The 27,327-nt window shown below is 40.2% G+C and overlaps 1 protein-coding gene and 1 long non-coding RNA gene across 2 annotated transcripts in view; one reads left to right on the forward strand and one right to left on the reverse strand.

Moving 5' to 3' along the window:
* eif4g3a (eukaryotic translation initiation factor 4 gamma, 3a) overlaps positions 1-27,327 on the reverse strand; it is a 163,928-nt gene that overhangs the window by 21,888 nt on the left and 114,713 nt on the right. Inside the window, 8 exon segments of the mRNA XM_034165858.1 lie at positions 561-781; positions 997-1,120; positions 2,796-2,886; positions 3,632-3,735; positions 6,137-6,275; positions 7,576-7,680; positions 25,517-25,753; positions 25,906-26,052. Of these exon segments, the coding sequence (XP_034021749.1) occupies positions 561-781; positions 997-1,120; positions 2,796-2,886; positions 3,632-3,735; positions 6,137-6,275; positions 7,576-7,680; positions 25,517-25,753; positions 25,906-26,052 (1,168 nt within the window).
* LOC117506360 lies at positions 215-21,973 on the forward strand. Its single transcript, XR_004559443.1, has 3 exons — positions 215-225; positions 14,728-14,731; positions 21,790-21,973. It is a non-coding gene; the product is annotated as an uncharacterized LOC117506360 (long non-coding RNA).

A 27,327-nucleotide genomic window follows, 5' to 3' on the forward strand; every position in this document is an offset into this window, starting at 1 on the left:
TTTCTAGAACTGTGATTGCCGTCTTGGCCAGGACTGCTTGACATTTCTGTGTGAATGTGAGGCATCTTTGAGCATCTGTTTCAGATGTAAAAGCTCTATAGAAATGCAGTCCGTTTAAATATATATTATTCAAAATTTCCTGAAGATATGGACTCAGAACTGTTGTGATGCCAGTTTGTATTATAATAGTAATAATTTATTAATTTATATAGTGCCAAATCACAAGTAATCGCCTCAAGGCGCTTCACAAACATTTAAAAGCAGAATAAAATGAAATAAGATTAAAACACAATAAAAAAAAATTTGATCATAAAAGGTAAAAGAAGTAAAATAAATAAAATGAATAAAAAAAGACACAATTATATAAAATACTAATGATAAAACAGGGAGAACAAATGTGACTTCAGCCTGGCTTTAAAAGTCTCCACAGAGTCCGACTGTCGCATCAGCGCAGGCAGATCATTCCACAGAGCTGGGGCGCGGTGATAAAAAGCTATGTAACCTGCTGGTATTATAGTATTTCATATCTGTCCAGATGTGTGCAGCACTGTGTTCCTCACCAGGCTCTCTGATTCTGTTACGCTCCACTTCTGGTTTGTCTTCAGTGACGCTTGGTCTTCGAGGCTCGCCTCCTTCTCGCTCCCGGTCTCGGCGTGGCTCCTCTGTGGTCTGGCTCTCAAGCAGCTCTTTTGAACTGCCCCCTCTGACGAAGGGTCCAGGTCGTGGCGATGAGGCAGAGATCAGTGGCTTCTCGCTGCGGTCTCTGGCTGTACTGCCACGACTAGTGAAGTGGGCAAGAACAGTTTTGGATATTATTACTGATCTGTGGCCATTTAAAAATTTGTAATCAATATAGTCTAACAAATCCTCTGCAAATACTGACAACTCTCCAACTTTGTCTTGTAACTTAAGTCAAACTTTCACTTTATTCTATCCACCAAATCTAATAGAGCTTAATTAATCAGGATTTTGTAATCAAAGGGCCGCTACTTTTACCTTCCCAGAGTTCTCCTGGAGTCAAAGTCTGGATTCTGGGGAGGTGTGGTGGAGGCCTGAGATGATGTGGTTGCTTGCAGTGCAGAGTATCGATTGAGGCTACTTCCAGCTGTCCGTGATAGTTCTATCATGAAGTAAAAAACAGAAGGCTCACTATAACAAAAATGATTACACTGGTCAACACAGTTTTTCTTGCATGGAGTTTTTCCAATAGATTTTTGGTAATTTGGGGGCGCTGAATCCAAATCTGGTGTTAGTTTTTACCAATCGCATCATGTTTTTAAGATATGAAAACATATTTCTTGTTTCAAGCATTGAAGCAAAAGCTGCAGTTTTGTACACCTCTTCAGTGACAAACATTATCAAGGGCTCTTATTCATTTCATGAACCTGGTTTAAAAACTATGCTTTTGTGCATGATTAGTGGAGTCAAACTCGTGAGTGAATGAGCAACTTTTGCATAATCCATCCATAAAGGAACATGCAGATTGTAAACTACATACAGAAAAATTATTATGGATTGCTTGTGTCACTTAACCCACAAGAGTGTGTAACTATCAGGATTGCTTCACTATTTTGCATGTGAATGTTAATGGATAACCCTGTTGCTTTCTCAGCATGAAGCACCGTTTACCATATCAAAATAACAAAACGCATAGACCATTTTGTATATATTGTTCAAAATGTGCATTTGTGTTTGTTGTTTGAACCTTTTTGTTGTAGTCTTTCACACAAGTCCTCAAATTACCTTTATAAAGTGTCAAAAGAGTTGTTTATTATAGTTTGCTATGTGTTTTGAATAAATGTGTGTGGAAAATTAATTTTCACTTTTTTTCCCCTTTCTCATTTCTGATTGTAAACCTTTATTACACTTATAAAACACAACAAAAACATATATATTCTGAAAGCACAGGTTGTCCTAAAAAAAGAGATAAAACTTGAATGTGGGATACAGGGAGAGCTGTTAACAGCAATAATAAAACATTTATGCCAGGCGAGTGAACTGTCCAAAAAAATGCCCTCGGACCCCAGAGGGTTAACATCATTCAGTATATAGAACATTATAGAAAACGCAGAAGATGAAAAATATAATGCAATGCTAAAATACCCTCAGCTGTATGAGCATGTAATCAATGACAGTGTGTAGAAAGAATGACCTTTTGACCCCTTAGAATAGGTCAAGGTTAGCAATCTTTGAACTTGTGCAAGGTATGTGTCCCAAGAATGCTCCCTGTGAATTTGAAGACCCTGGCAGTAAAAGGACAGGACTTATGTTGAGCACTGACAGACGGGCGGACGCAAATTCTTTGCAATACCTGATGGCCATATTTTGGGTAATATAAGCATTTATCAACAGAGTGGTTTGGCTCTACAAAGAACAGCTAAAATATGTAGAATCAAAATCAGCAAGCCTTTGTAAAATATGGTTCAATCACTTTTTCTCTCAGGAATTGTTTTTGCATGTGTGAGTGTGTGTGCGTGTGTGGGGTGGTGGGGCAGCATCTGGACAGACTGCATAGATGATGTGAGCATTGCAATGTGTAATGACATGCAAGTGCAGAATAAACCAGTGCTGCAGCTGGAATTACATAGAAGCCAGAAGAAATGTGCTAAGAGAGACAGAGGTCCAACACATTCAGGTGTATTTACTTATTTTTTTCTGAATGAAATGTGTAAAAGCTAAAACAAAACAAAAAAATTAAAAAAGCATAGCCACAGTTATAAGAGAGCTCCATCAATCACTACAACACCAGACTGAACCCTGTGTGGGCTTTGATCGGTCGATATCTGCTGACTTACCCGAGTCGCTGGCCTTGGCTCCACCACTGCTGCCCTTTACCCATGTGACTTGAGCCCTTGGACCCAACTGGATCTTCTCATCCACTTGAGGCTACAGAATGAAAATCATTTAAAAGTGTTCTTCCTAATTTATCAGTCAGCAGACAAAAAAAAAGAGACTGGCATAAGAGTATAAAGAAGGATTCTCTGATTGAGGCATTTTAGCCCCTTTAGTTCACTGAGTTTTTAGCAATATATTCTCAACAATGTCAACATCACTTAGCTACAAAAACTGTGATCAATCTTGCTTTAAAAGTGCTTATTAAGGATAAATATAATGCAGAACAATGTGCCATCACTCCTAAGAACACTGGAAGCTTCTCCAGCAGGGTGAGATCTGTGTCAGAAAACATCCAGCAGGGGGTGTCTACACTCCCGAAGATGGAAACCAGAATGTGGATCAGCTGAGGACAAGTATATTGCCCAGCAATGAAGAGCTTCAGGATTCACCATAACACTTTGTCAACAGTTGATTCCTGAGCAGCAAAGCTTTTTTCCTGAGTAAATTGCAGTGTGTGCGAAGGCGCTTCTGAGTAAAGTGGAAAATCCTTAAGGAACGTGAGAAATGTTGCAACATGTTATGACTTGACGGTTTCACGGAGAAGAACACATTTGACAGAAAAATGGAACAAGGATTCAACACACTAATCACAGAGAAGACTGCTGGGAAATTGCACAAGATCATTTTGCTGGGTCATTAACGCAACATTTACTTCATCCTCAGTAGTTCTGATGCGTCACGGAGACAGCCGTGTGTTCAAAGGCTATTGGTTGATGAGGAATGTTGCGGTTCTCACCTTGGAGATCTTCGGGATCTTGGAGGGGTCAATGGTTCGACTGCTCTTCGTCATGGTAACAGTGTTCCAGGTCTCCTCTCTTTGTATGCGCTGATCTCTGGGATCTGTGGCAGACACAAAACAGACAAAAGCTTTCTTAAGGGGCTATTCCACAGAGCGCCATTCCATGCCATTTCATCCTGAATAGCAAATCGGGCCGTGCTTTGAAGCATCATAGTTTGTTAATCTTGAACAAACGTGGTATACCTAGTAGTTATGGCCATCATCAGCACCAGATTTGAAATCGAGGTAAAATTTTCAAAAATTTCATCCCAATTCATAAAATTGACACTAGTGCGTAGTAACCTCCAGGTGTTCATAGTCTTAACAGCTTCAATCAAGTTCAATACATTTTTAAATGGAGTATTCCTAGTGAGTACGGCTTGAAACCTGCTTGACTGTGTTCCATTGGGGTATAAATTTGGAGCTGAAGCACGGCTTGTTGCAGTTCTAGCCGAGGGCGCAGCTCTTTGCTTTAATTTTCTAGCGGGTTGCCAGGTCTGCACTTTATAAGTCAGCCAGTTGCCAGATCTGCACTTTATAAACCAGCCTGTTAGGATGCAAGCCGTATTAACCTGTATCATCCTGTTCTTGTACTTTTTTGGATTGTGGGCAATCGTAGGAGAGTGGCGCCCTATGGGATAGTAGTGTTAAGGGGGGAAACACAAACTAAATCACCACTGCAATTACAATATATACAATGGGAAATACTGAAATCCAAGAACAACAACAAGGTGATACTTAATATATGAAATGTCAGTCGAACATAGTGACGGCATTCATCTAGCTGCTGTACATGGTAATATATTACATATTATATAACGGCTGAGTGGATCCTTGTCATTTGATTGGTGATTTGTATGTCACATGACATGGATTAATTCATCCCATTTGTGTTCTGCTGCATTTAGAGTGCAGTTTGGTTCATTTAGAGTGCAAATTTGGTTCCATACATTTGGTACCATGCACTCTGCAAACACACGCATCCTTGTGCATGCACGTGTGCGCCCGCACATGCTCGTACATGCACGTGCACCTGCACGTGCTCGTACATGTACGCGCGCCCAACACACACACACACACACACACACAAAACAAATCCACTGTGTTGTCTGGAGGCTGTTGGCAGGAGTTGGAATGAAAAGCTGGACTAATTTCTGATGTCATTTTTTTTTTTTGCTGCACTGAGGACGTACACAGTCTTCTTTTGGTAGTACACGCACAACACATAAGCGCCAACCTGGTTGCATGTGTGAGCGCGCAGGGGACAACGAAACGATGATTTGATTGAGCTAACTGACGCAGCTAATTCTTGTAACACACACATACAAAAAATCCACTCCGCTGTAAGCCGTATGGATGCATGAAGACCTGTTCACATGAAACGCTGACGTGATTTTTGGCTGGACTGAAGAACTACACAAAGTCTTTTTTTATGGAAGTCTGAAGTCAGTGCACAGCATCACTGGACTACACGTCACAATTTAAAAACAAATATGAATAATAATAATAAATGTTTTTACATTCTTTCAATGGAACAAATATTTTTACTAGCGGAGCTACAACCACTACCTTTGCACTCCCCCCAGGACTAAACCAAACCAACTTTTTTAGGTTTCTTAGATGACCCCAAAACACAATCAGGATGTTCCCAAAAATAAAAACCGGCCTCAAGCCAGTTATCCAAGATGGCATCCAAGATGGCCACCAAAATGTTTTTTTTTCCCCCCACAAAAACACTGATTTCTGTCATTTAAGTCTATGGTGAAGCTGCAACGTAAATTTTGTTGAATTTTATTCAATGACAATAAAAGGCATCTTATCTTATTGTTTGTTCCTACTATGTATTTTACAAATAAGGCTCTATTGGTGGCCATTTTGCATGCCATTTTGAATCTTAAACCATGAATGAATTTAGTTTAGGCACAAGTAAGTATGCTGTGACCTGCAATGGTCTTCCCATTGAATCTCTGTGATATGTAAGTTGCTTGTATGTTGTGTAAAGGTGTTTTAGTGAAAAAAAAAAAAACCCTATTTTGGCGGCCATCTTGGATAACTGGCTTGAGGCCAGTTTTTATTTTTGGGAACAGCCTGATTGTGTTTTGGGGTCATCTAAGGAGCCTAAAACAGTTGGTTTGGTATAGTTGGGGGGGGGGGGGGGGTCGTAGCTCCCCTCGTATTAATTTAGTGAAAGCTGGAACAAACCGTTCAACTCTGCTTCGCCTCGAATGGTTTGTTCCAGCTTTCACCTCATGAAATATTCGTACCATTGAACTCAAACATTCATTATTTGTATATCAGCTAACAGATGGGAGGGAGTGGGGGGGCTTCCTGTTCACTGTTTGGTACAATAATGTCTCTGCAGACTATAGGGACAGGAAGTTTGTCTGTCGGCTCACAGGCTTCCTGAGTCACTGCGCCAATGTGACGCGAGGCCTTAAAGAGGATTTAGACCGCAGCCCTGACCTGGCCGTCTCTTGCTGTCCTTGGAGAGCAGCTGTTGCTGGACTTTTCGCTGCTCCTCCTGCTCTTCAATCTTAGCTTCCTTGTGGATTTGCTCGATTGTTTTGGGGCCCTGGTCGACTCTTCTGGACACCCAGTTGTGCTGCAGGGAAAGAAGAGCCGCACAGAAATGAGGCAACACCAGTTTCAAATCAAACAAATGTCATTTTCAGTAGTCTCACACGTTTCCTTTCCTTCTACTTGTCCAAATCACAGAAATCATGTTTCCTTTAAGCACCCTCAAAGTGTGGGTGGATCCTCTGCATTCAGAGCAATAACAATTAAATCCATCAATTAGTTGATGGCTGATGATCGTTTACCTGATGAGTACAAGCAATCATTTATGAGTCACTTGTAAAGGAAAAATTACAATTAGCAGGTTTTTGGTTTTTTTTTGTGGGGGGTGGAATATAATTGAAAATTAACTACTTTTTGTGTTTTTTGACCAACAGGAACAAAATAAAAAACGTTCTTCAGATGACTGCAGTGCTTCATCCCTGCCAGGTCATTTTTGGCTTTGGCTGACATCAACAACGCCACAGGTTTGATACATTTGTTAGCTGCGGGACAGCAGAAGTCTACATCATAAACAGCGTTTCAATATCTCAATTATCTTTGCAGACCATGATCTATGACTTAAACATGGCCCTGAAATAAACTGTGTCATGAGAGGGCAGTTTGCTGTATAAATCTACCAAGTCTGGTTGAAACTGCTCTTTGCATTGTGAAGGTGCAGCCACAGATAGTAGAGGATGAGCTGATTTAATCTTCACCTTATCATGATCTGTGCTGGGAGAGGACAGTCCATTGAGTTTATCTACCACCTGATTGAAACTGCTCTGTGCATTTTGAAGATATTGCTCCATCGGGGCAGACAGACATACATACTTACAGACAGACACTGCCATTACAATATCCTTTTTCCACTTTGGGGTGAGGCTAATAAAAAGTGCCTTGAGCTCTCTGAAATTAGACATTGTAATTATTTGTTCAACAATTTAAATTTTGTGTATAGCGTAATCATTGTGAATTACCCATAAATAACTGGGGGAATAAGTGATGAAGGAAAAAAAACTTTGGTGGTTGTAGTCTGAGAGCAAACGTTCTTGGATAGACACAGATGTCAGTATTGCTACATGCTACACTCTGTCATGAGACGGCTCTGAACAGAATCATACAGCATTAATGGAAGCTTAAAATGTACGGTAATTACACTGAATGGTAGATTAAAGTGTGGCACTAAAACACCACGTTGTTTAGTATATAAACAGAGTAACCTTCAACTGTCGATAAATATCACTGTAAATAACTTCTTTAAAAGAGGTGTCAGAAATTTTACAGCATCAACAATTAAAAGCACATACAAAATGTTTCTGTACACATGCGACTGACTACACACTCACCGATCGCAGGTCTATGACATCCTGTAACATAAACCGTATCCGCGACGATGTCTTCCTCTCCTTGACAATTTTTTCCATCTGATTGAAATACTGGTCCATTCGAGGCTGAAAAATAAGTAGAAGGTTAATGTGAAACATAAATCTTTCCTGATGTTGCCATTTACTCCAGCTGAGAGTTTTGTGTGAATGATGCCCACGTTTCAGGCAACTAATCAACTGTGCATTTTATGACATGGAGCAGGAGCTAACACGACAGCACAGGTTGAATATTACAGGAGACATTTAAAACCCGTAACGGCCTGCAAAGAGCACCGCACACCCAAAACAAGAGCAATCAGAGAGTTCTGACATCTGCCAATCCAGATCTGGATCACCTCCAAAATTCAGTAGAGTCTTCCATGCCCTAATCTCTGTCTGTGGTGCAAATCTGGTGAGAATCTGTGAAGTAGTTTTGACGTAATCCTTCAAAGACTATAAAGTGAAACTTGATCCAGAATCTGGATCACCTCCAAAATTTAATGGAGTCTTCCATGGCCTAATATGTATACGTGGTGAAAATCTCATCAAAAACTCTGCAGTAGTTTTGACATAATCCTGCTAAAAGACACAGACAGACAAATAAATAAATGCCGATGATTTTATTACGTCCTTGACGGACGTAATAAGTCATTTGCTGGACAGTGCACATGCTGGACAGTGCAAATGACTTATTACGTCTGTCAAGGACGTAATAAGTCATTTGCTGGACAGTGCAAATGGGGTAACATGGCATAACACACAAACAGACATTGTCAGGCTGATTTCAAGTTTTTATGTGACTGATGAGTGCACTAAAGCAAACGTCACAGTACAGCAGACAGAACAGAAAGGTCAACGGGGCAGTCATTTCTCTGCAAGCATCCGAGACCCTCAGCTGGAGCTATTGAGGAGTTATTGGTATTTGCATGAGAGAGAGAGAGCGAGAGAGAGAGAGAGAGAGAGCGAGAGACAGAGAGAGAGCGAGAGCAAGAGAGAGAGACAGAGAGAGAGCGAGAGCAAGAGAGAGAGACAGAGAGAGAGCGAGAGCAAGAGAGCGAGAGAGAGAAAAATCTACTAGTGAACATGTGGCTATCCTGACTTTCTCATAACCTCCATGTTTCTCCTGTCTGTGAAACAGAAGGTAAGCCCAGCTGGTCACGCATCAAATCTCACCAGGTCTCTCAAACTATGTTTCTGTAAAGAAGTAATCCTCTGCAGAAACATGCAGCTTTCCTTCAGTACAGTGCTGAAATAGCTGCTCCTAAAGTGTATGGCTGTACTGTTCACAATTAAACTACAACTTCACCACTGCAAGTAGAGAATGTGTCCATTTAAATTTGGGGAACACGATCTGCAATGAAGAAACTTCATTTTTCAATGCCTCAGGACCTGAATAAGAAGAAGCTTGTTCAGCCGGTGTACCTCCAAAGAAGTCACGATTAGAAATTGGGATCTAGGCAAAAATCACTGACAGCCCTGTAGTTCTGCTGGTAATACTAGACAGGTGAATGGCACAGTCGCATGGAATCATTCCAAATATGTCTCTTTCAAAACTAAAATCAGATTTTCACAACAGATATAAATATACATAAAGCATCTCACATGTGGTCAGTGATGACATGCTCTTTTCGCCCGAGATTTTCAAACTGTTGGGTCCACTACATCTTGTGCAAATCTATGGTTCCTTCACTTGTATTTTTTTTGGTGCATCTAGGTCCATCTCCAAGACTCAATGTGGATGTAAAGAATACGGACTAACCAGGTCAGACAAATGAGACCTCTTTTCCTGAAGCTTTGGCAGTTTGTGAAGACATTATCACATTTGGATCAGCTGTCAGTTTAACACACCATCAATCCCCAGACTGTCTAATTTGGCCCTTACAATTAGTTTCTGAAGAAGCAGAGAAAGCAAATTAGTTGTCCTCAGGACAACTGATGCCAACACTGCAGCTGCATTTGAATAATGGGATAAAAATTTAACAGAGAAATTCGACATATTCTGAGAGGAGGAAATTACTGCTAATACTGGGGACTTTAATTAGCATGCATTAGTGTTTCATGCAGAAATATTAAGTCTGTGACCTCTCTGTCTCTCTTTTTTTTGGTGGTGGTGGGGGGCATAATGACATGCTGTCAGTTGCTCACAGCACAAAATAATGAAAGTGTGTCAAAGACCAGCATACGCCCTGTAACAAGCCCTGGAGGTGGGAGACAAACTTTTAATGAACATAACGTGTAAAAGCATATTAAACAACCTCATCACAAAACATGGTGAAGATCTTTACGTGGTTAAGTACATTAGGAAAACTGTAATGTTAACTTCACTTGGCCTTATAACGCTGGATGGGGTGCTGTGTTTCAAAATAAAGCTGTTTAAAGCCTCCAGTAGTTTATCACTAAACTGCTTTTATTTTGATGCTTATTCAAAAAAATATGTTGTTTGAAAGAAAAGCCAATGTGAGCATATGTAACAGATACACAAAACATGTAGTACTATAGTTCTGCAAAAGAAAAAACATGTAATGCTGGACCCAGAGTAGGCAGCAACATTTGCTATTCACCTGCAGCTACTGAGGGAGCTGCTACCTGTGCTGTAATGTTTGCAGACTGGTATAATTCATACACTCAGATACTATAACACTGCTATCATTAATTAAATGTGCCTCTGCATGTTATAAGGACTATGTAAAGGGCGGAGCCTTGGCTGTCCAGGCCTGTTCAAAAAGGTCACTGTGAGCACTCACATCTGTGGTGTGTTAACTGTACAACCCCTGGCAATAATTATGGAATCACCGGCCTCGGAGGATGTTCATTCAGTTGTTTAATTTTGTAGAAAAAAGCAGATCACAGACATGACACAAAACTAAAGTCATTTCAAATGGCAACTTTCTGGCTTTAAGAAACACTAAGAAATCAGGAAAAATAATTGTGGCAGTCAGTAACGGTTATTTTTTTAGACTAAGCAGAGGGAAAAAAATCTGGACTCACTCAATTCTGAGGAATAAATTATGGAATCACCCTGTAAATTTTCATCCCCAAAACTAACACCTGCATCAAATCAGATCTGCTCGTTAGTCTGCATCTAAAAAGGAGTGATCACACCTTGGAGAGCTGTTGCACCAAGTGGACTGACATGAATCATGGCACCAACACGAGAGATGTCAATTGAAACAAAGGAGAGGATTATCAAACTCTTAAAACAGGGTAAATCATCACGCAATGTTGCAAAAGATGTTGGTTGTTCACAGTCAGCTGTGTCTAAACTCTGGACCAAATACAAACATGGGAAGGTTGTTAAAGGCAAACATACTGGTAGACCAAGGAAGACATCAAAGCATCAAGACAGAAAACTTAAAGCAATATGTCTCAAAAATCAAAAATGCACAACAAAACAAATGAGGAATGAATGGGAGGAAACTGGAGTCAACGTCTGTGACCGAACTGTAAGAAACCACCTAAAGGAAATGGGATTTACATACAGAAAAGCTAAACGAAAGCCATCATTAACACCTAAACAGAAAAAAAACAAGGTTACAATGGGCTAAGGAAAAGCAATCATGGACTGTAGATGACTGGATGAAAGTCATATTCAGTGATGAATCTCGAATCTGCATTGGGCAAGGTGATGATGCTGGAACGTTTGTTTGGTGCCGTTCCAGTGAGATTTATAAAGATGACTGCCTGAAGAGAACATGTAAATTTCCACAGTCTTTGATGATATGGGGCTGCATGTCAGGTAAAGGCACTGGGGAGATGGCTGTCATTACATCATCAATGCACAAGTTTACGTTGATATTTTGGACACTTTTCTTATCCCATCAATTGAAAGGATGTTTGGGGATGATGAAATCATTTTTCAAGATGATAATGCATCTTGCCATAAAGCAAAAACTGTGAAAACATTCCTTGCAAAAAGACACATAGGGTCAATGTCATGGCCTGCAAATAGTCCGGATCTTAATCCAATTGAAAATCTTTGGTGGAAGTTGAAGAAAATGGTCCATGACAAGGCTCCAACCTGCAAAGCTGATCTGGCAACAGCAATCAGAGAAAGTTGGAGCCAGATTGATGAAGAGTACTGTTTGTCACTCATTAAGTCCATGCCTCAGAGACTGCAAGCTGTTATAAAAGCCAGAGATGGTGCAACAAAATACTAGTGATGTGTTGGAGCGTTCTTTTGTTTTTCATGATTCCATAATTTTTTCCTCAGAATTGAGTGATTCCATATTTTTTTCCCTCTGCTTGGTCTAAAAAAGTAACCGTTACTGACTGCCACAATTTTTTTTTCCTGATTTCTTATAGTGTTTCTTAAAGCCAGAAAGTTGCCATTTGAAATGACTTTAGTTTTGTGTCATGTCTGTGATCTGCTTTTTTTCTACAAAATTAAACAACTGAATGAACATCCTCCGAGGCCGGTGATTCCATAATTTTTGCCAGGGGTTGTACAACTTAGATGTTAGAATGTTGTTTCTGGTATTTATTTAGCAGAACTTAAATGTTGGAACTGTCTCCTGATGAGTCAGAGTTGGTAAAACTCAGTCTGGAGCGGAGTTTATTTGTTTCATAACGTAGCCTGCAAATTATTGCTGTGACATCCATCTTGTGTCAAAACAACAACAACTTGAGCTAGGATCTCAGCCTGGCATATTTTGTCCAACAAACAACGTGCATGCTTATGCACGTATTGACTCTGCCATTCATTCATTCATTTGTGCTTTATTATGTTCCAATTAAAAGGTTTCAAAACATTCACAAACAGTTCGTGACGTGCTACAGCCCTGTTCAGAACAGCATGTGATGTCTTCTGTTTGATACAGATGCTGGAACAACTTTTTCACTTACTGGTGTTGCACAGGTTTCTAAATTTACAGAGGAATGTTTCAAATTATCCATCATTAATTTGAAGTACCAATGAAAATTTTGATAGCATTCTCAGCCACGTTTTATCTATTGCCTAATTACAAGCTTTACTTTCCCATTATTTTGTAAATATGTTTTATAGTAGTTGAACAGAGTGCAGTGGTGAACACACAAGACGGCTGGTTTTCAGCAGGAGCTAGACCGAGTACATGCAAGTTACAGCTGTTTGTAATTTTTGATCATTTATCCATTGGACTGTTATCTGTTGGAACTTCTCTGCCGGTTTTCACCAAACCAGGGAGTTTCACAGATGTTTTGGTTGGAGGAGCAACAGCTCTGCTTGGAGCTTACAGAAGACACCGGAGGTGGAAGCAAGCGGGCGTGCTCGTGAAGCTGCAGCGTCAGGGGCTGCGCACGTCTATCCACCTCACCAATGTACGCTCCCTGTTGAACAAGACAGATGAATTATTGCTGCTCCTCAACAGGAAAAATTACGCTGCATTGTGTTTCACTGAAACCTGCTTGGTGAACATATCCCCGACAGTGCTCTGCACCTTCCCGGTTTCTAACTGCTGGGTGCGGACTGCATAATGGAGCTGTCTGGGAAAATGAGAGGACGCAGAACATGCTTTTATATAAACAAATGTTGGTGTTCAGATGTCACGGTTTTGAAGAGGATGTGCAGCTCTCAGCTAGAAAACGTTTTCCATAAACTGTCACTCGTTCTATTCACCACGGGAGTTCTCCTCGTTCGTGCTGGTCAGCCTGTATATTCCACCACAGGCATGCGTAATAGAGGTGCAGCAGCAGCTCACTGACCAGATCACAGACATGGAAAGAAAGTATCCAGACTCCCTGTTCATCACTCTGGGGGATTTTAACATAGCAAATCTGAGCCATGAACTCTGTAAATATAGACAGCACATCACGTGTGGCACTCGGAACAACAACATTCTTGACCACTGCTACACAACAATAAAGGATGTCCACCGCTCTGTTCCCTGCTTTGCGACTCTCTGATCACTGTCTGATCCACCTCATTCCTACCTACAGGCAGAAATTAAAATCTGCAAAGCCTGTAGTGAAGACAGTAAAGAAGTGGACACATGAGTCAAGGCAGGAGCGATAGGCCTGTTTTGACTGCACAGACTGGAGTGTGTTTGAAGCTGCATCTACAAACATTCATGGACTATGTGACACAGTTACATCAGTTTTTGTGAGGACCTGTGTGTGCAGACAAAAACCTTCTGCACATACAACAACAAACGTTGGTTTACTAGGAAACAGAGGCCAAGGAGGCCTACAGAAGTGAGGACAGGCTCCTGTACAAGAAGGCCAGAAACATGCTGACAAAGAAGATCAGAGTAACAAAGAGGAGTGACTCTAATAGGCTAAAAAAACAATTCTCAGCCAACCATCCTGCAAAAGTGTGGCGAGGTCTTCAGCATACTACCAACTACAAGAGACCATCCCTCCAACCTGTGGAGAAGCCCTGACTCGCAGAGGAGTTGAACACGTTTTATTCCAGGTTTGAAAGGGCCACTCTCACACCACACCCCTCACCCACGCCAACAACAATGGACTACGTGCTCCCCTAGACACCTCTTTCCCCCTCCCCTCTGCAATACCGCCCGCACTAATGATTTGTAAAGAGGAAAGGTGACCTGACACTTGCACAGCTTTGATCCACGCACTTGCACACACATTGTCATGACGGTCCCACCCGCTGTGTTCCCAGGTGGAGCCATGCTTTGTTCCACCAGCTGCCACGCGGTCTGTGCTGGACACTGCATATATAAAATAATTATTTTGTAGTGGATTAATCATTTTCTATGCATGTTGGCTGCTGAAATGGCTCTAATCGCTTCCTGAATCACAGAGGACCACTCCAGCCGGAGCCATTCGTGTGCACGCTGAATGAGCTGGAGAAAGCATTTGGAGCTGACTAAAAAGGTAATATTTGTTGTGTTTTACATTGTCATGGCTTTATAAAATAGTTGCTTGTTCTTTCCTTCTTGTGTGCAGCTGTAAAAGTACGTTTATGATGGGTTTAACATCTCATTATAATCCTTCTCTGATGCGGGGCGCTGACGCAACCACTTGCTCTGTTCACTTCTTTACTGGACTCGACGAACTACACGTAGTGTTGGTGAGCTCATTGCCCCACGTTGCACGACATTTATGCATGAAAGATTTTTTTGAACATTTCAAAATTCTCTTTGCATATCTGAACGCACCGGAGCCCCTCTCATGTTCAGTCTACACCCGTTACAGACAAGTTTACTCTCCTGCATGACACAGGGCATCCAAGCGCATGCATCAAAGTCGTGCAAGTGTCAGCACACCTGAAGTATGCCAGCGGTTTCACAGACAGAAGATCAAAAAGGCTTCAGGATCTCCCTCTCATGTCTGAGAGCATGTGCTGATCAGCTAGTGCCAATCTTCACCTGGATTTTCAATACATCTCTGGAGCTGCGTGAGGTCCCCTCCTGCTTCAAACACTCCACTCTTATCACAGTCCCAAAGAACCCTTCCATAACAGGACTAAATGACCACAGGCGTATCGACCTGACATCTGTAAGCAGGCAGGCTTATCAGCCTCTGAAGGTCAAAACGCCCCGTTGTTTTCCTCCAGAAGAATTTCTACGGCCTTGGTGAACCATTCGGCTGTCTTCTTATCTTTTGCAACTCCAGCACACATGGACAGAAACTGACATAAACTTAACACATCTGCCACTCACACATGGACAGTGACTGATACGCATGCTCCCACCCCCTTCAAATCAAATCAATTTTATTTATATAGCGCCAAATCACAACAAACAGTTGCCCCAAGGCGCTTTATATTGTAAGGCAAAGCCATACAATAATTACGGAAAAACCCCAATGGTCAAAACGACCCCCTGTGAGCAAGCACTTGGCGACAGTGGGAAGGAAAAACTCCCTTTTAACAGGAAGAAACCTCCAGCAGAACCAGGCTCAGGGAGGGGCAGTCTTCTGCTGGGACTGGTTGGGGCTGAGGGGAGAGAATCAGGAAAAAGACATGCTGTGGAAGGGGAGCAGAGATCAATCACTAAGGATTAAATGCAGAGTGGTGCATACAGAGCAAAAAGAGAAAGAAACACTCAGTGCATCATGGGAACCCCCCAGCAGTATACGTCTATAGCAGCATAACTAAGGGATGGTTCAGGGTCACCTGATCCAGCCCTAACTATAAGCTTTAGCAAAACGTTTTAAGCCTAATCTTAAAAGTAGAGAGGGTGTCTGTCTCCCTGATCTGAATTGGGAGCTGGTTCCACAGGACAGGAGCCTGAAAGCTGAAGGCTCTGCCTCCCATTCTACTCTTACAAACCCTAGGAACTACAAGTAAGCCCACAGTATGAGAGCGAAGCGCTCTATTAGGTCCCTAAGATAAGATAAGATGAGGTCCCTAAGATAAGATGGGACCTGATTATTCAAAACCTTATAAGTAAGAAGAAGAATTTTAAATTCTATTCTAGAATTAACAGGAAGCCAATGAAGAGAGGCCAATATGGGTGAGATATGCTCTCTCCTTCTAGTCCCTGTCAGTACTCTAGCTGCAGCATTTTGAATTAACCGAAGGCTTTTCAGGGAACTTTTAGGACAACCTGATAATAATGAATTACAATAGTCCAGCCTAGAGGAAATAAATGCATGAATTAGTTTTTCAGCATCACTCTGAGACAAGAACTTTCTAATTTTAGAGATATTGCAGAAATGCAAAAAAGCAGTCCTACATATTTGTTTAATAAGCGCACTGAATTACATATCCTGATCAAAAATGACTCCAAGATTTCTCACAGTATTACTAGAGGTCAGGGTAATGCCATCCAGAGTAAGGATCTGGTTAGACACCATGTTTCTAAGATTTGTGGGGCCAAGTACAATAACTTCAGTTTTATCTGAGTTTAAAAGCACGAAATTAGAGGTCAATCATGTCTTTATGTCTGTAAGACAATCCTGCAGTTTAGCTAATTGGTGTGTGTCCTCTGGCTTCATGGATAGATAAAGCTGGGTATCATCTGCGTAACAATGAAAATTTAAGCAATGCTGTCTAATAATACTGCCTAAGGGAAGCATGTATAAAGTGAATAAAATTGGTCCTCGCACAGAAACTTGTGGAACTCCATAATTAACCTTAGTCTGTGAAGAAGATTCCCCATTTACATGAACAAATTGTAATCTATTAGATAAATATGATTCAAACCACCGCAGCGCAGTGCCTTTAATACCTATGGCATGCTCTAATCTCTGTAATAAAATTTTATGGTCAACAGTATCAAAAGCAGCACTGAGGTCTAACAGAACAAGCACAGAGATGAGTCCACTGTCTGAGGCCATAAGAAGATCATTTGTAACCTTCACTAATGCTGTTTCTGTACTATGATGAATTCTAAACCCTGACTGAAACTCTTCAAATAGACCATTCCTCTGCAGATGATCAGTTAGCTGTTTTACAACTACCCTTTCAAGAATTTTTGAGAGAAAAGGAAGGTTGGAGATTGGCCTATAATTAGCTAACATAGCTGGGTCAAGTGATGGCTTTTTAAGTAATGGTTTAATTACTGCCACCTTAAAAGCCTGTGGTACATAGCCAACTAATAACGACAGATTGATCATATTTAGGATCGAAGCATTAATTAAAGGTAGGGCTTCCTTGAGCAGCCTGGTAGGAATGGGGTCTAATAGACATGTTGATGGTTTGGAGGAAGTAACTAATGAAAATAACTCAGAACAATTGGAGAGAAAGAGTCTAACCAAATACAGGCATCAGTGAAAGCAGCCAAAGAGAACGATATGTCTTTTGGATGGTTATGAGTAATTTTTTCTCTAATAGTTAAAATTTTATTAGCAAAGAAAGTCATGAAGTCATTACTAGTTAAAGTTAAAGGAATACTCGGCTCAATAGAGCTCTGACTCTTTGTCAGCCTGGCTACAGTGCTGAAAAGAGTCCTGGGGTTGTTCTTATTTTCTTCAATTAGTGATGAGTAATAAGATGTCCTAGCTTTACGGAGGGCTTTTTTATAGAGCAACAGACTCTTTTACCAGGCTAAGTGAAGATCTTCTAAATTAGTGAGACGCCATTTCCTCTCCAACTTACGGGTTATCTGCTTTAAGCTGCAAGTTTGTGAGTTATACCATGGAGTCAGGCACTTCTGATTTCAGGCTCTCTTTTTCAGAGGCGCTACAGCATCCAAAGTTGTCCTCAATGAGGATATAAAACTATTAACGAGATAATCTCTCTCACTCACAGAGTTTAGGGAGCTACTCTGCCCTGTGTTGGTATATGGCATTGGAGAACATAAAGAATGAATCATATCCTTAAACCTAGTTACAGAGCTTTCTGAAAGACTTCTACTGTAATGAAACTTATTCCCCACTGCTGGGTAGTCCATCAGAGTAAATGTAAATGTTATTAAGAGATGATCAGACAGAAGGGGGTTATCCAGGGAATACTGTTAAGTCTTCAACTTCCATACCGTAAGTCAGAACAAGATCTAAGGTATGATTAAAGTGATGGGTGGACTCATTTACATTTTGAGCAAAGCCAATCGAGTCTAACAATAGATTAAATGCAGTGTTGAGGCTGTCATTCTCAGCATCTGTGTGGATGTTAAAATCGCCCACTATAATTATCTTATCTGAGCTAAGCACTAAATCAGACAAAAGGTCCGAAAATTCACAGAGAAACTCACAGTAACGACCAGGTGGACGATAGATAACAACAAATAAAACTGGTTTTTGGGACTTCCAATTTGGATGGACAAGACTAAGAGACAAGCTTTCAAATGAATTAAAGCTCTGTCTGGGTTTTTGATTAATTAATAAGCTGGAATGGAAGATTGCTGATAATTCTCTGCCTCGGCCCGTGCTACGAGTGTTCTGGCAGTTAGTGTGACTCGGTGGTGTTGACTCATTTAAACTAACATATTCATCCTGCTGTAACCAGGTTTCTGTAAGGCAGAATAAATCAATATGTTGATCAATTATTATATAATTTACTAACAGGGACTTCGAAGAGTGAGATCTAATGTTTAATAGACCACATTTAACTGTTTTAGTCTGTGGTGCAGTTGAAGGTGCAATATTATTTTTTCTTTTTGAATTTTTATGCTTAAATAGATTTTTGCTGGTTATTGGTGGTCTGGGAGCAGGCACCATCTCTACAGGGATGGGGTAATGAGGGGATGGCAGGGGGAGAGAAGCTGCAGAGAGGTGTCTAAGACTACAACTCTGCTTCCTGGTCCCAACCCTGGATAGTCATGGTTTGGAGGATTTAATTAAATTAGCCAGATTTCTAGAAATGAGAGCTGCTCCATCCAAAGTGGGATGGATGCCATCTCTCCTAACAAGACCAGGTCCAGAAGCTTTGCCAATTATCTATGAAGCCCACCTCATTTTTTGGACACCAATCAGACAGACAGCAATTCAGGGAGAACATGCGGCTAAACATGTCACTCCCGGTCCAATTGGGGAGGGGCCCAGAGAAAACTACAGAGTCCGACATTGTTTTTGCAAAGTTACAGACCGATTCAATGTTAATTTTAGTGACCTCCGATTGGCGTAACCGGGTGTCATTACTGCCAACGTGAATTACAATCTTACCAATTTTACGCTTAGCCTTAGCCAGCAGTTTCAAATTTCCTTCAATGTCACCTGCTCTGGCCCCCGGAAGACAATTGACTATGGTTGCTGGTGTCACTAACTTCACGTTTCTCAAAACAGAGTCGCCAATAACCAGAGTTTGTTCCTCGGCGGGTGTGTCGCAGAGTGGGGAAAAACGGTTAAAGATGTGAACGGGTTGGCGGTGTATACGGGGCTTCTGTTTAGGACTACGCTTCCTCCTCACAGTCACCCAGTCGGCCTGCTTTCCCGGCTGCTCGGGATCTGCCGGAGGGGAACTAACGGCGGCTAAGCTACCTTGGTCCGCACCGACTACAGGGGCCTGGCTAGCTGTAGGATTTTCCAAGGTGTAGAGCCGAGTCTCCAATTCGCCCAGCCTGGCCTCCAAAGCTACGAATAAGATACACTTATTACAAGTACCATTACTGCTAAAGGAGGCCGAGGAATAACTAAACATTTCACACCCAGAGCAGAAAAGTGCGGGAAAGATAGGAGAAGCTGCCATGCTAAACCGGTTAAGAGCTAGTACCTGCGCTAAGCTAGCGGATTCCTAAAAACACACAAAGTAAATAATGTGTAAATAATTTAGAGGTGATTCAGCAGAGGGAGTGCTTTAGTTAAGGCACGTGAAGATTACACTGTGAAACAAATCGTTATCTAGTTAACTAGATCAATCTAACTAACAGATTAAACAGCTAACAGATACAGCAAAACACTGCTGTGCTCCGGAACAGGAAGTGATACAATACCACAGTGAGAGCCAACCACCAGTAGAGGCAGCAAAAAATTCTCTCCTTTGTGTTCCTGTCCTCATCCCCCACCCCATCCTGTCGCCAACTCACGCCACTCCCTTCCTCCTCCAGGTGCAGCGCAGCTTTAGCTGTGGCAGCTCCCCATTCCCCCCAAACTGGCTGCGCGACCACGTGTTGCTGCAGCACCCCCCACACTCACATTTCCTCAATTCGGATAATGGACTATTTCAAAGTTTAGCATACATAAACAATCAAATGTATATGTGTGGTTGTTTTACTTTTGATGTGGGCCACTATTACGTTAAACAAGGAGTAATTGTGGATTAATTGCTGTACATTTCTATGAGGTATTTGGGTGTGAAATGAATTGCCCTTTTAGGGATCAATAAAGTTAACTGAAGTCAACTTCAATCTTTGTGTCTTTTTTTCTTATTGCAGTTTTTATTTTACTTGGGCATCTTATTTGTACATTTTTACTGTGAATTATTCAGTGTTTAGTGTATATTCATACATGCGGTACAGAGAGAATGCAGCTCAAACCCAAGTCAAATTCCTTGTATTCTAGTGGAATCATGGTGAATGAAGACTATTGTGATTCTGAAACTGACCGTGCTCGTCGCGTCACCTTGTTATTTTGCTGTGCCAGACATCAGCTGACAAGGAACACATTTAATAAATGACAAAAGGATAGTAAGAAAAAAAAAAAACAGACAGGTGACTTATTCTTTATTTGTGAGGAAATCAGACAGGTTATTGAAATGGGCAGTCTGACAAACATAATGTTTGGGTAAGTTAATGCAAACATCCCCCCAAGCAGAATTTTGTGCAGAACGTCCAGGGCACTCAGACATGCAACTACGGTATTAAACAGTTAAAACAAAACTGCTTTTTTGATTTATCTGCTGCCTCCAAGTTCACAAGATACAAAAGGGTTTGTCCTTGTTATATATTCTTTTAATTTTTAAAGTTCTAACATTCACGTTCCAAGGGCAGAGCTGCTTAGTCTGCTGCCACATGACCCAGACCTGGATAAGTGGCAGAAAATTAATGAATGAACGAATGAGTTACCAGATGACAACACTTGTTGTTTTGGAGTTATTGTTTCCACAAGCTGGCTGGGATGGACTAACTCAATCACCCACTTTATATATATTTATATTATAATAGCCAAGTGGCCTCTGTGTGAGTGCGTGTGTATGGCTTTGATCATGGCGAAACCGGGGAGAGGTGATACTTGCTGTTTGGTATGCTTGCGTATTTTTGACCAAGGATGAATGCTGCAAAAACAAAGTTGATAGGACAAATATTTTTTGAGAAATTAGCGAGTTTATCTAACCAGAAAACAATGGACACTGTGCTGCAATGCACCATGGGAGTTCTGGGTTTTGAGGTTTTAAATGTTATTATGGTTTATGTTAGTTTGACTGTTGTTAGCATTATTGATTTAATGTGTTCTTGTAGTTCAATTGGTTTAGTCAGTTTAGTTAAGTGTTATATTGCTGTTAAAATGACTGACTTAAGTGTCATGCTCCCGGTACCGTAAGTGAAAAGTGTAGTGCTTTTAATGTCTTCCACCACAGTCTGTCAAAATAATTGTCCCACGCAATCCAGCAGAGGGCGGTAAATCATCTATATATTAAAAGCTTGAGTGTGTGGGTGCGTGATTTTTTTTTTTAGTTCAATGTAAGCACATAATATAAATTATAAATATGTTAAAAATACAAGGACAGCACAAGAAAGTGAAAACACTTATTTCCATTGTGGTCCTTTTAAAAATCAAATGACAAAATAGAAGCAAAAATAAAATAATTTTCCACTGTGAGGAACATAGTGAGGAAATGGAAGACCGCAGACACAGTACTATACAGTGCACTTTGCACAAAGAGATGCTGTATGATGCTGTAATACAGAGGAAGCCTTTTCTGTGTACACACCACAGAGTAGCTTGAGGTATGCTAAAGCACATTTGGAAAAGCCAGCTTCCTTTTGGAATATGGTGCTGTGGACTAATGAAACTAAAATTCAGTTATTTGGACATAAGGGGCGGTATGCGTGGCTGAAAAAGAACAGAGCATTCCAAGAAAAACACTTGCTACCTACAGTAAAATTTGGAGGTGGTTCCATCATGCTGTGGGGCTGTGTGGCCAGTGCAGGTACTGGGAATCTTGTTAAAGTTGAGGGTCACATGGATTCCAGTCAATATCAGCAGATTCTTGAGAACAATGTTCATGAATCAGTGACAAAGTTGAAGTTGCACCAGGCTGTAGCTTTCAACAAGACGACCCTAAACACTGCTCAAAATCTATTAAGACATTCATGCGGAGGGAACAAGTACAACATTCTGGAATGGCCATCTCAGTCCCCAGACCTGAATATTATTGAAAATCTGTGATGTGATTTTAAGCAGGCTGTCCATGCTTGAAAACCAACAAACCTGAGATGTTTTGTAAAGAAGAATGGTCCAAAATACCTTCAACCAGAATCCAGAGTCTCATTGGAAGCTACAGGAAGCGTTTAAGAGTCTTATTTCTGCAAAAGTAGGATCTACTAAATACTGATGTATTTTTTCTGTTGGGGTGCCCAAATTTATGCACCTGCCTAATTTTGTTTAAACAATTATTACACACTTTCTGTAAATCCTATAAACTTCATTTCACTTTTCAAATATCACTGTGTTTGTCTGCTATATGAAATTGCTGATCCCAACAACCAATGATTTATAAAGGAAAATCATGGAAATCATCAGGGATATATATATATATATATATATATATATATATGGATGCTTAGGATGAAAAAAAAAAAAGGCAGCAATCCAAAGTCTTGGTAAATTAAAAGACAGCAACTATTCGCGGTGAAGCGGAAAAGGGAGGGGGTTACCCCCCGCAGGAAATTTTAAGAATTTAAGTGCCCTCTGGTGCATTATTTTGATTAAATTTGTACTTGAAATGGCTGTTAAAATTCTCTTGTGATCTCATGCAGTATGCATGTTGTACCATACTGTAGGAGTATATACAGAATATAACACAATAGTTTACAAATATAGCTAACTCATGCAAAAAACTTTATTGATTTAGTTTGTTTCTGATTGGGCTCAAAGTTGTTGTAATTTGGCGCTTTGTAAGCTGATTATATTGAAATTGAACAACATTTTATTGAGTCTTAAAGTAAATAAATATGAAATTGGTTACTGGATCCTTAAACTCTGGACATAATAAACTCTACATGGTGGATCCTTGATCTCTGGACATAAACAGAAATAAAATCTGTTAGTTTTGTCAAAAGCATCAAAGCATTGCTTCGATTCACGCTTCAAACTGGAGTCGCGCTGCAGAAACGGTTGATTACAGACGCTGTATTGAAAATCGTAATGGTCCAAAATAAGCGTAACAGTCCAAAATTATAGCATAACGGGCCGTAACGCAAGTTTGCGGTAGCTAGAACCCTGAACACACCACTATTTTCTGAGAAATTTCTCAGTGATTTGGAGTTTTTCCACTAAAATACCATTTCACGGATTTCAGGAAATAAAAATTAATGTTTTGCTAGTTCTTTTAGACGGCGAGATTTTGCAAAAAGATGGAAATCCGTCCAAAGACGGCAAATAAGCATCCATGTGTGTGTATATATATATATATATATATATGTGTGTGTGTGTGTGTAATTTATTTTTTTCTGTCCAGGCCATACACTGTTTCACAGTTTGTCACCTAATAGCAAGTTACTACACAGATGTTGAACTCAGGTAAATCATTTAAGCTTGCAGCAATGTATTTACCACTATCTGTGATTTACTGATTTTACAGCATTTGGTCAATTGACCCTGAACAGAAGAGTACACAAATAAACAATAGATTCTACTCCAAACAGCCCTTAAAGCTATAGTTTAGAATTCTAACATGTTTTCTCGTTAAAACCTAAAAATGTAAAAGTTTCCTTAACCCCTTAACGCCTGAATTTATATAGCTGTATATAAAAAAATGTTTTGTGTGTGTTTTTGCCTTTAAGTAGATGGTAAATAATGTTGAGATTATTAATTTCACTTATGCACAAAAAATAAATAGTAATTTTGTCATTTTGGTAATTTATGTTATGTTATAATAATAATAATAATAATAATAATAATAATGGTATGTTGCAAATATGCGACAACAGGCATACTGGTCAATTTGGTATGTTGTATATATCAAATATTGTAGCATATATGCAACAATAGGCGTTAAGGGGTTAATACATGACAAGAGCAAAATGATTTTAAGTCTAAAGATTCTTGGAGTAAGTCGACATTAAAACTAAAAAGAAAAACAAACTGCAAGGGAAAAAGTTTCAAAGTGCTTTGTTCTTTCCCTTTGTGTACATGTAACATAGATCCAACAACTTTAAACAGGCAGTTAATAATAAAACAGTGGCAAACCCAAAAATGTGGATGAAGCAGAGACATAGGTAGTGAAGGGAGTGCAGAAGCAGCATGTTACAGGCATGAGAATGTCGAGATGGCTGTGTGGTGTTGCAAAGTTAGAACAATAAAGGCAGGGATCAGAGGTTCAACAAAAACAGGAGAAATATTGAAGAAAGTACAGGAAATTAAGCTGAGCTGGTTTGGATGTGGTGAGAAGAGGTAAATATTTTTGTCAACAGTTATTAGAATGGAAGTATAAAAAAGAGAGAGAGGAAGACTGAAGTGGAGGTAGATGGAAAGTAAAGGAACAATAAGAAATAAAGAGATTTCCCATCAGACATGTTGACTCACAGAAACATGGGAAAAGATGAAGAAAAAAAAAAGTTGTTACTGAGAAACTTTATCATAATTCTCTCAGGCCCAAATCTGTTATATATTAGTATGCCTGGCAAAAAAAATTAAAAACCACACAGATTGCCATTTTTCCCAAGCAACATGTAAAATTCTCCAAAGAAGTGCAGTAAGAATTTTCCAAACAAAATTGTAACAATGCATGCCCTTTAATAGTAAATTATAAACCCCACTGCTCCCAATGGAGGCATTCAGTTAGCTCATACTAACATGAGCCTATTATTTCGGGGGAATTTCGGCTGATAAAGTGGATTTATCCACAGGGATGGCACTAGTGTTGAATAATATCACACATTAGCTGGTTCTGTCATTTGTCTCCACTGACAGAGAAAACAAACCTGCTGTGTTGTGGTTTCAAAGCAGTTCAGTCAGCTGCAGCACATGATCATTAACATTTTCAGCAAAACTGCAAGTTGGTTATTCTAAAGGGGGGAAATAAATCTCTGTGGAGGATAACCCAGTGTATTCTTGCTCAAGCCTCCCTTGGGAAGCCTCCTACATTCTCTAATTACAAATCAGAATTTGGGGCCACTTGGATGATGTAGATTCCATCAATAAGAATATTGATGTGCACCTCTTGCTTTGCAGGCTGTCTGGGCCACTGCAGCCTTTTGCAAATTGAAAATGCCATTGCACCATCCTGATTTCCATATTTTTAATCAATTATGCAGACGTGTTCACAGGACAGCTACTCTGACACTAAAGACTATTCATTAGAATCCCCACTCGCATTGGTCGAAGCAGTAGGTATTCATAGAGGATATAAAATGTGATTCAATGTGTATTTAGAAGTGTCAGCTTACTCAAGCTCAACTGATTTTTTTTTATTCATTTATATATTTTTCATGCAGCTTACCTTGGCCTTTTCAAAGTCGAGATCTTTGCCAATGGTGGTGAGCAGCCGGCACAGACATTCTAAGGATTCTTCATCGTGGTTCTTTAGGAGCTTGACCACGCAGTCATGCATGATCGGCTCTGTCAGCATCTTTAGCTTGAAGAGCTCACCGATGAACTTGATGTTGCCTATTGAACGCCGTCGGGCCTTGTCCTTGGCTTCCTCCAACTCTTCCTGAAGATGTTCTCGCTCGGTCGCCTGAGGGTAGTGTGGAAATATATAGCTGTATTTAGCCAGTTCTCAGTCTGGAAGTCCCTCGCAAATTAAATTTACCAGAAGTGAAGAGTTCTACTCTTTCTCGGTGTGCCACACTGAAAACACTCTGGCTCAGTGAGCATCTGATCACATACCGATGCAGCAGAGTCCAGCTCTTTCTGCTTCCTCTCAAACACCACATCATCCACCTTGTCCTTCTCAAACTCCTTCTGACAGCGGTTTAGCAGCAGTTTGCGAAAGTTCACTGTGGTGTTGGGTTTATCAGTCATGGGCACTTTGAGCTGAACATAAAATGTGGAAAAATAAGAAAGACATTTAACAGTTACATAATAAGGAAAAAAATGTTGATTGGTTTTCAGCAGCAACAGGACTGTTACAACAACTTCAACAGATCTTCACTTAGCCTGGAAAAAGAGTCTGTTGCTCTATAAAAAAGCCCTCCGTAAAGCTAGGACATCTTACTACTCATCACTAATTGAAGAAAATAAGAACAACCCCAGGTTTCTTTTCAGCACTATAGCCAGGCTGACAAAGAGTCAGAGCTCTATTGAGCCGAGTATTCCTTTAACTTTAACTAGTAATGACTTCATGACTTTCTTTGTTAATAAAATTTTAACTATTAGAGAAAAAATTACTCATAACCATCCAAAAGACATATCGTTATCTTTGGCTGCTTTCAGTGATGCCGGTATTTGGTTAGACTCTTTCTCTCCGATTGTTCTGAGTTATTTTCATTAGTTACTTCATCCAAACCATCAACATGTCTATTAGACTCCATTCCTACCAGGCTGTTCAAGGAAGCCCTACCATTAATTAATGCTTCGATCTTAAATATGATCAATCTATCTTTATTAGTTGGCTATGTACCACGGGCTTTTAAGGTGGCAGTAATTAAACCATTACTTAAAAAGCCACCACTTGATCCAGCTATCTTAGCTAATTATAGGCCAATCTCCAACCTTCCTTTTCTCTCAAAAATTCTTGAAAGGGTAGTTGTAAAACAGCTAACTGATCATCTGCAGAGGAATGATCTATTTGAAGAGTTTCAGTCAGGTTTTAGAATCCATCATAGTACAGAAACAGCATTAGTGAAGGTTACAAATGATGTTATGGCCTCAGACAGTGGACTCATCTCTGTGCTTGTTCTGTTAGACCTCAGTGCTGCTTTTGATACTGTTGACCATAAAATTTTATTACAGAGATTAGAGCATGCCACAGGTATTAAAGGCACTGCGCTGCGGTGGTTTGAATCATATTTATCTAATAGATTACAATTTGTTCATGTAAATGGGGAATCGTCTTCACAGACTAAGGTTAATTATGGAGTTCCACAAGGTTCTGTGCTAGGACCAATTTTATTCACTTTATACATGTTTCCCTTAGGCAGTATTATTAGACAGCATTGCTTAAATTTTCATTGTTACGCAGATGATACCCACCTTTATCTATCCATGAAGCCAGAGGACACACACCAATTAGGTAAACTGCAGGATTGTCTTACAGACAAAGACATGGATGACCTCTAATTTCCTGCTTTTAAACTCAGATAAAACTTA

Source organism: Thalassophryne amazonica, chromosome 3 (assembly GCF_902500255.1).
Source record: "Thalassophryne amazonica chromosome 3, fThaAma1.1, whole genome shotgun sequence".
Classification (NCBI taxonomy): Eukaryota; Metazoa; Chordata; class Actinopteri; order Batrachoidiformes; family Batrachoididae; genus Thalassophryne; species Thalassophryne amazonica.